Consider the following 9,878-nt stretch of genomic DNA (forward strand, 5'->3'; position numbering starts at 1 on the left):
GCTGCCTGGTCCGAGTCTCAGGTCATTGTAAACTATTCCAGTGGGAGGCCTCCCAGCAGCAGAAACCTGTTTAGCGATGTCCACAGGGGTGGGGAGCTGCAGACAGCCTCTGCTCATGAGATAAATGGGAGAATTAATGCACGTCTGTCCTTCTACCTTGGGCGTCCTCCTCTCTCACCCCCACTGGCTGCTTGGGTGCAATCATTGGGGAGCGTGGGCCAATGAGGGGGGCTCTGGAACACGCCTACCTGACCTACTGCCCTCTCCAAATTGATTTTAATGAGGCTCTCTCTGTTCCCCATTTCTTGCAGCTGAAGCAATTTCCTTCTGGAATCCTCCTGAAGCTTCTCTTCAACCTGAAATGACGATGAAAGCGAGTGCTTGCTGCTAATGTGATCATAATGCACTCTGGGGAAATTCCTCTAGGACGTCTAATGGCTGTGGGGGGTCCCAGAGGGGTAGGCACAGCTGCAGCCCACATGGCAGGGGTCACAGGCGTGCATGGGGTGGAGGCAGGCTCGGGGGGCACTGTCTGTTGGGGGAAAGGGCCGGGCTCTGCACCCTGGGCTCAATATTTGTCCTACCCCAGGCTCTAATCCCAGCTCAGTCCCTAACAAGCTGTATGATCTCAGCAAAGTCATTTCACTGCTCCGTGATTCAGTGTCCTTATCTGTCAAATGGGGTGATACTAGTTCCGTCTTCGCAGTTATTGTGGAGATTTTAAAAAGCTTGGAATAGCGACAGCGACTCGTAAGGGCTCTATAAGTGTGTTAGATGTTGTAACCTAGAACGAGTGGATGACAGTAGCCACCATTCAGCGTCATCCTAACACCATAAGGAACCACCGCCCATCGTGGGTACTTGGTAAATGTTACTGCTGGGTTTATTATCGTAACTGTTTATTGTTACCACTTCTAGCACACTTACCAAGGGAAACTGCCCTGGAAGACTTGCTAAGCAATGGCTAGTAAAGAATTGTAGCCGGCAAAAGAAGGCCCATTTTCCCCCGCTTGCTTGCTTGGGTAATGGGTAACTCGAGGTGAGCTTGGGTGTGTTTGGTGCTGCCCTCTGCTGGCCATTACGAACCCTGCAGCTGCTCGGTTCATATCTAAACCATGAACCTTTTGGGCATCTGCTGAGCTAGGGCTCAGGCACTCCTAGGCAATGAGACAAACTCTCCTAGATGAGAGGATTTTGTTCTGAAACAACCTCAGAAGTGGCTTATTAGGGGGCTAGAGAGGGGTCACATACATTTCATGTAAAACACCCAGAGCAACCTGTAAAGTTTTCTTCTGAGTGGCAAGGTGCAGCCAGTCCCCAGCAAGCTGTTTCCCAGGAAGGCCGGCTAAGTTCTCTGGGCCTCAGTTTCCTCACTTACATCCTCTCAGGTGTAAACATATCCCGACTGCTGTTTCAGAGGACGTTTTTCAAATGCTGCAAAAGCAGAGGCTGTCCTGGGCTCTGTTCTGGCTCCTCCTCTCAATGTATGGCCTCCCTGCCCCCATCCCCAGCTCTGGCAGTTCTGTTCCTCATATCACTGCCACACAGCAGACCCTTGGCATCAGCTGTCAGAGGTTTATTTATTGAGCTTCTCCCCTGTGCATGGTGATATGGTTTGATGGTGTCTCAACCCAAATCTCAACTTCAATTGTATCTCCCAGAATTCCCAAGTGTTGTGGGAGGGACCCAGGGGGAGGTCACTGAATCTTGGGGGCCGGACTTTGCTGTGCTATTCTCGTGATGGTGAATACGCCTCACGAAACTGATGAGTTTATCAGGGGTTTCCACTTTTGTTTCTTCCTCATTTTTCCCTTGCCACTGCCATGTAAGAAGTGCCTTTCTGCCATGATTCGGAGGCCTCCCCAGCCATGTGGAACTGTAAATCCAATTAAACCTCTTTTTCTTCCCAGTTTCGGGTGTGTCTTTATCAGCAGTGTGAAAATGGACTAATACACATGGTCTCAGGCTAGGCCCTGAGCACCTTTGGCCGTGACACCTGGCCGTCTTGCCTCTAATTTATTTCCTTCCAGAACATCCTTCATGGTCCTGTGAGAAGGTTGCCAAGTGGTGGGGCAGCACCGTCTGGCAGAACTTTCTGCAATGATGAAATGTTCTAACTCTGTGCTGTCAAATAGGGTGGCCACTGGCCACATCTGGCTACTGAGCACTTGAAGTGGGGCTCATGTGACTGAGGAACTGAATTTTACGTTATATTTAATTTCACCTAAATGGCCACACGTGGCTAGTGGTATGTGCCACAGTAACTGGAGTCAGACAGGTCTGGCTTCCCCCAGTCTTGGCTTTGCCACTTACTGACTGTGTGCCTTTGGGTAGTGACTTGACTCTGTGCTTTGACTTCCTCATCTGTAAAACAGGAATCTGGAAAAGCTCCAATATATTTAAAAAAATAAAATAAAATGGGCAAAATAATATCTAGGTCAGAGTTGTTGTGAGGACGAAAAGAGATGAAATGTTCGGCATGATGCCAAGTCCATGTGGCTATCATTTTCACCATTATTATTAATCACAAATTTAATTATATTAGATCCCTGTTCAACAGCCTCAGTAGCTCCTCACTGCCTAGGTAGTATATAGCCCAAGCTCCAAAACTAATGGAAAACAGCAAGCCAAAGATTCAAGCCCACATGCACCCCAATAAGATAAATAAAAATGAATTCACACCTAGATACATCCTAATAAAACTGCTATAAGTCAAAGGAAAAGAAACATTTAAAAAATCCAGAATATAAAAAGACTATATAATGATGCAATAGTTAGGTTATAGCTTACTTCTCTCTTTTTTTTTTTTTCCTGTTGTTTTTTAGAGACGGAGTCTCACTCTATTGCCCAGGTGGGAGTGCAGTGGCATGATCTCGGCTCACTACAACCTCTGCCTCCCGGGTTCAAGTGATTCTCCTGCCTCAGACTCACGAGTAGCTGGGATTACAGGCATGCACCACCATGCCTGGCTAATTTTTGTATTTTTAGTAGAGATGGGTTTCACCATGTTGGCCAGGATGGTCTTGAACTCCTGACCTCATGATCTGCTGGCCTCGGCCTCCCAAAGTGCTGGGATTACAGGTGTGAACCACCGCACCAGCTAGGTTATAGCTTACTTCTAAATAGAAATCATTGACGCCAAAAGACAATGGAATGATAGACTTACTGTCATCTATAACATGCTGAAAGAAAACAATTGCCAGTGCAGAATTCAATACCTAGTCAAAATATGTTTCATGAATGAAGGATAAACATAGAAATTTTCAGACACATGCACACGCATACACACACATACATGCACACACACACACATGCACACACACTCCTGAGAGAATATGCCACCAGCAGAGCCATGCTGAAGGAAAACACTCAAGGATGTTCTTCAGGCTGAAGAAAAATGATCTAGAAGGATGATCAGAAATGTAGAAAACACATAATAGTAATGTGTAGATATGGATGTTGACTATAGAAAAATACTAATAATGTCTTTTGGAGTTTCAAATATAGAGAGAAGTTTAGAAAATGAAAACAATGGCATATAAGTCTGGATGGGGTAAGTGAAGTTAAAGTGTCAATGTCTAAGTCATTGTGTTAACAAGAAGAAGGATATAATTATTGATGAATATTGAATTTTGGTAAGTTGAAAATGCATATTGTAAAATTTAGAATAATCACTAAGTAAAAGAGTTAAAAACTCACTAAATATTAGATTTCGGTAAGTCATGAATGCATGCTATTGTCTTATGTTACTAAAAGAAGAGTAAAAGAGAGAAAATTTCCAAGCTAATACAGGGAAAAAGGGAATGATAAAAAACTATCAACTCAAAAGGAGGGAAGAATGGGGAAAAAAGGAACATACCATGGGTAGTACACCTGGCCCTGAGCAAGAAGATAAATTTAAATCCCAATATACCAGCAATTACATGAAATATATTTGGACTGAAAGACAAAGATGGCGAAACTGTATAAAACTTATGTGCCATTCACATGAGATAACATTGTAAAATAAAGACTGACATAAAAAGTGTGAAAAAGATAGTCTCTGAAAACTCGAATCAAAAGAAAGCTAGGTTAGCCGATGGAGCTACTTGAATGACAAAGACTTTAAGGGAAAAACATCTCTAGCAATGAAGAGGAACATCTTGTGATGGCCAAAGATTTGATTCGATAGGAAGTAATGAAATGGTAAATATATATGCATCTACTAACACAGCCTCAAAATATATAAAGCAAAGATTGACAGTATTAAAAAAAGAAAGACAAATCCACGATCACGATAGGATCTTTAAACAACGTGCCTCTCTCCGTGGCTGACAAAACACACAGACAAAAAAAATCAACAAGAACATTTAAATTTTGAGCATTATTAGCAAGCTTCATTTAATGTCCATATATAGAATAATAAACCCAATGACTGCAGGATGCATATTCTTTTCAAGTGTACATGTGGAACTGCAGTTGGCCACATGCAGGTCATAAAACAAGTCTCAATTAATATCAGAAGACTGAAGTTACACAGAAGATGTTCTCCGACCACAGTATAATTAAGCTAAAAATCAGTAACAGAAGAAGGTAAGCAGAAAACCCTCATATATTTAGAAATTAGGAAATAAGCTTCATAGTAACCAGTGGGTGAAAGAAGAAATCACAGTGGGGATTTGGAAAACATTTTGATCTGAATAATAATGAAAATACTATGTACTAAGACTTGTGGAATGCAGCCAAAGCCTTGCTTAGAGAAAAACTGATAGCCCAGAGAGCATTTTGACTCCATGTTCATGACTACAACTATTTAAAAGAAAAATATACCATAGCAAATTCATTTTCATTGAGAGGGTATTTTCTAGAGCAAAGTTCATTAAACCAATAGTTTAACAGATTTCTAAATGTTTCCATTTTCACTTTAGTCTCCTGAAATTATTTTTATCTGGATCAGTTCTTTTGTAGGTAAATTATACAATTATGATTTGATTCATCTATAAGTTTTTCTGGACCCTATCAAATATTTACCAATCACAGGTCTGTTATTGTGGGTTTTATTTTGTAGTTCTCATTTCTACCATGTCCAGTTTCCCCAGATTATATTTTACAAATCTAACTTTTTCAAGAATATTTGATTTTTTTTAAGTGATTATTTAAATTTTTTGTAGAGACAGGGTCTCACTACGTCGGCCAGGCTGGTCCTGAACTCCTGGCCTGAAGCAACCCTCCTGCCTCGGCCTCCAAAGTGCTGGGATTATAGGCGTGAGCAACCACACCTGGACAAGAATATTTGATTTTTCTCTTAAGTTTTAATCAATAAATAAATTTTACTTTGTGTAGTTTTAACTGTTGATTTTAATTTTGTGTTAATTATTTCTGCCAACTCTAGTTATGTCTGGCTAACTTTTGCAGGCTTCAATACTATCCATAAGATGTGATTCTAGTGTAGTATACATTTCAGTTTGTGCGGTTTTAATGATTTGACCTCTGGTGACTATACTCACATTCATATTAAATAAAACTGGAGAAAAACTAGATTATTTGCTTTTATTTCTCAGATCATCCCTGTGAACCTCCCTTCACATAGAATTCCTCTGCCTTTTAGATTTGTTCTTAAAATATTCTCAGTTGTGGTTGGGCATGGTATCTCAGGGCTGTAATCTCAGCACTTTGGGAGGCCGAGGCAGGAGGACTGCTTGAGGCCCAGTGTTCAAGACCAGCCTGGGCAATAAATATAGTGAATCTCTGTCTTTATTTATTTAAAACAAATTATCAACGACAACCATCTTCTTTTTTTTTTTTTTTTTTTTTTTTTGAGACGGAGTCTCGCTCTGTCGCCCAGGCTGGAGTGCAGTGGCCGGATCTCAGCTCACTGCAAGCTCCGCCTCCCGGGTTCACGCCATTCTCCTGCCTCAGCCTCCCGAGTAGCTGGGACTACAGGCGCCCGCCACCTCGCCCGGCTAGTTTTTTGTATTTTTTAGTAGAGACGGGGTTTCACCGTGTTAGCCAGGATGGTCTCGATCTCCTGACCTCATGATCCGCCCGTCTCGGCCTCCCAAAGTGCTGGGATTACAGGCTTGAGCCACCGCGCCCGGCCGACAACCATCTTCTAATCAAATAAAGTAGATGATTCAAATGGAAAGAAATACATTCTGTCCACACTGCTCAGGACTCTTCAGGATATTTTCAGGCAATCCATCTGCCTTGGTCTCCCAAAGTGCCGGGATTACAGGTGTAAGCTACCATGCCGGCTTTAATTTAAATTTAAATAGCCATGCACAGTTAGTGGCCACTGTGATGGATCGCACACGTAGGGAGTATGCAATACAATTTCCCCAGGATGGGAAGGAACATTAAAATAATTAAGCACCACTAAACGCTAAACCGGGATTGGGAGGCTGGAGGTGGGTCTCATCACCAGAAAGCAAGAAACAGTTTCAGAAGGCAGTGAGGAGTAGTGGGGCTACTCACAGGGGCCTTGGAGGCAGACCAACCTCGGTGCAAGTCTTGCCACAACTACGCTATGGAGTGAACTTGGTCCCTTTCCCTGTGTGAGCCTCAGTTTTCTCAGCTGTAAGAAGGGTTAATACCAGCATAGGCCGCTTAGAGGACGAACAGGGATGATGAGTGGGGAGCTACTGCCCACACTGCTCTCTGGGCCTGTCGTCCACTACGTACCTTGCTCTTTTCTCTCAGAGTCCTAGAGATCACGCTTTGTTCAGTACAACTCTTCCTCAGCTCTGCCCTAAGCTTCTTCATTTCTTTCTCCATGTCTTGGATTTGCTGAAAAAGTTTCAAGAACAGAGGAGTGAACCTCCCTGATGGGGGCAGGAGCTGCCTTCTCGGCCGAGAGGTCTGAGCCCTCGACACCCCTGGCGTCCCATCCATTAAGGTGGAAACCTTGTCTGGTATCAGCTTGTTTAATTCCTTCTCCCGGAGGAAGGTTTTACATCTCTCAGCAAAACAGACTTTATTTTTCAACGGATACGTTAAAAGTTCTGGATAAAGGAAATTAGTTTCTTTTGGAAATCAGTATAGCTCCTGGATTAAGGACTACAGGACATCCATCAACTCACTAGAAATCCTGCTCTTGGGGTATATGTTTGAGTTCAACCTAAAGGACCAGCTTGTTTGGAAGACTCGACAGGCAAGGTCTAGAAGAACGGAACAATGAAATGTTTCTTTTTTGTTTGAGGCAGAGAGTAAAATGTTCCTGGCCTGGAGGAATGGCGCCAGCGTGGGGAAGAGCAAGTTGGAGAAGCTGAGCTTCCCAATGAGTGGAAAACGCACACCTGGTGATGTGCGGGGTGGATTCGGAGGGTGTGAGGAATACACCTCCTTCGACTTTTAATGGTCCTATTTTCATTGTATTTACTTTTATGGTGCTACCTTCTATATGAGGCAAAGAGTGTGTGTGTGTGTGTGTGTGTGTGTGTGTGTGTGTGAGAGAGAGAGAGAGACAGAGTCTTGCTCTGTCGCCCAGGCTGGAGTACAGTGGTATGATCTTGGCTCACTGCAGTCTCTGCGTCCCGGGTTCCAGCAATTCTCCTGCCTCAGCCTCCCAAGCAAGCAACTGGGATTACAGGTGCACGGATTACAGGTGCACGCCGTCATGCCCAGCTAATTTTTTTGTATTTTAGTAGAGACGGGGTTTCACCGTGTTCCCCAGGCTGGTCTAGAACCTCTGAGCTCAGGCAATCCACCCACCTTGGCCTCCCAAAGTGCTAGGATTACAAGTTTGAGCCACCACTCCCGGCCTTGTTTTGTTTTTACAAGTAGGTGTTAAATGGTGGTGTTTAAATAAAAATACTTCAGCAAGTGTCAACAATGGTGCCTGTGGCTAGGATAAAACTTAGGACAGTGGAACGCTCCTTTGGGAGTCACAGGTCAGGGGTGGGGCAGGGGACCATGTGGTGGCCAGCTGGCCAGCCTCCTGTCCCTGTCCCAGGTCTCAACCCTAACCTGACCCCAGGGGAAACCCTTGAGGGAGCTAGAGCCAACTGCCCAGGGAATCCTGGGGCCCCTTCACCCATCTCTTTCTTGCAGAAGCAGCAGATCAAAGAGCGATGAGACTATGTTAAACAAGCATGCACAGGGCCCCAGAGCTTCGTGCTTAGCGATGGCCGAGGATCCCACCAAGAACCTGAAGGTCAAACTCTGGTTTTCTGGTGGTACCTACGAAGGAGGAAGCTCAACTCACAGTTTTGCAGAGTTTTAACTCTTTTTCCTGAGCTTCCCTGAGCTCCCTGTGAGCATCTTCCTGTTTTAACTCTTCCTTTAGCACCGAGCACTGTGGAGAAAAGGGCGACAGAGAAAGAGACTGAGGTTGGCCAGGTAGCATTGTAGGGGTAAGGAGGGGCTCCAAGGCCCTGTGTGAGCCCCTGAGAGCATTTCCTGCTGTTTCCATCCAGTCACCCACTGAGATCCCAAAGGCATCCCATGGTGTCTGACAGACACACAGGATCCCGCAGCCATTCCTGGTTCTCCACTCAGGAAATCAGAGGAATAAAGCCACTACTCTTATCTTCAAAAGCCAGCAATCTAAACCAGAAGGAAAATCCAGCTTTGGAGAGTCTGCACTGAGGAATAAGCACTGATTTCCTTGGAGGGCCACTAGCGAGCTTGGACGGCTTAGTACCCTATGCAATTTACACCTCCAAGACACCACTGCGCTGGGAGCAGCGGTGGAAATGGAACAGCCGTTCTGGGGGGCAATTTGGCAACAGGCATTAAGAACATAAATAATGGGCCTCCTTTTTGACCCAGAAATTCTGCTTTAGGAATGTATAAGGACAATGATCGGGCAAATCAGCAAGTCTGTGGGTTCAGGGATGTTTTTGAGAGTATTGTTAGCCATAGTGAACTAAAAGGAAATACCCGGCCGGGCGCGGTGGCTCAAGCCTGTAATCCCAGCACTTTGGGAGGCCGAGACGGGCGGATCACGAGGTCAGGAGATCGAGACCATCCTGGCGAACACGGTGAAACCCCATCTCTACTAAAATACAAAAAATTAGCCGGGCGTCGTGGCGGGCACCTGTAGTCCCAGCTACTCGGGAGGCTGAGGCAGGAGAATGGCGTGAACCCGGGAGGCGGAGCTTGCAGTGAGCGGAGATCGCGCCACTGCACTCCAGCCTGGCAGAGTGAGACAGAGCGAGACTCCATCTCAAAACAAAACAAAACAAAATAAACAAACAAAAAAAGGAAACACCCATGTCCGATAACCCAGGGGCTGTTTGATACCACTGTGCACAGACAAGAGAATTATGATGGAGCTTTAGAGACCCATGAGAAAAGCTCTTATCCATGTGGGGAAACAGTGATTGTTTAAAGTTTAAAAAATGTGTAGAGTGTAAATTTGTTGTTATATATCTGTTACGGAGGTATTTTCTTCCAGGTAATTTTGGAAACAAAATAGGAGGAATATGCACTCAAGTACTGACAGATTTCTTGGGGTGGCATTTCTCTTCTCTTTTTAATTTTGCTTTCCAGTTTTATCTACATTTTATTCTAAAATTAACACAGCACATGTAATTTGAAAAATAAAGACAATCATTTTGGATGTTCACATGAGCAACACCCTTGGTCACAAGGAGCCCACATGCTGATGAGTGCCAGGTGCGGCCTGGAGAAGACGGCAGACCTGTTCCAAGGTCCACGGGGAAGGGAAATGGGGACGCAAGTAACCCAAATGCACTTTGTGGGTAGAAGAGCCCCGGAGGTGCTGTTTCTCCACATTCTTCCTACCTAACATCACCTCTACATCCCCGCCACACATCCACACACCCCACACACACCCCCACCACGCCCACACCCCACACATCCACATACCCCATGCACCCCACACACACCCACCACACCAACACCACACCCACGCACCCACACACCCCACGCACCCC

The 9,878-nt window shown here is 44.9% G+C and overlaps 1 protein-coding gene across 1 annotated transcript in view; it reads right to left on the minus strand.

The window, feature by feature from the left end:
• FHAD1 (forkhead associated phosphopeptide binding domain 1) overlaps positions 1 to 9,878 on the minus strand; it is a 158,393-nt gene that overhangs the window by 72,370 nt on the left and 76,145 nt on the right. Inside the window, 3 exon segments of the mRNA XM_017869555.1 lie at positions 249 to 356; positions 6,661 to 6,765; positions 8,183 to 8,272. Coding sequence (XP_017725044.1) covers positions 249 to 356; positions 6,661 to 6,765; positions 8,183 to 8,272 — 303 coding nt within the window.

The sequence above is a fragment of the Rhinopithecus bieti genome, unplaced genomic scaffold, assembly GCF_001698545.2.
Source record: "Rhinopithecus bieti isolate Rb0 unplaced genomic scaffold, ASM169854v2 scaffold_758, whole genome shotgun sequence".
NCBI classification, from domain to species: domain Eukaryota; kingdom Metazoa; phylum Chordata; class Mammalia; order Primates; family Cercopithecidae; genus Rhinopithecus; species Rhinopithecus bieti.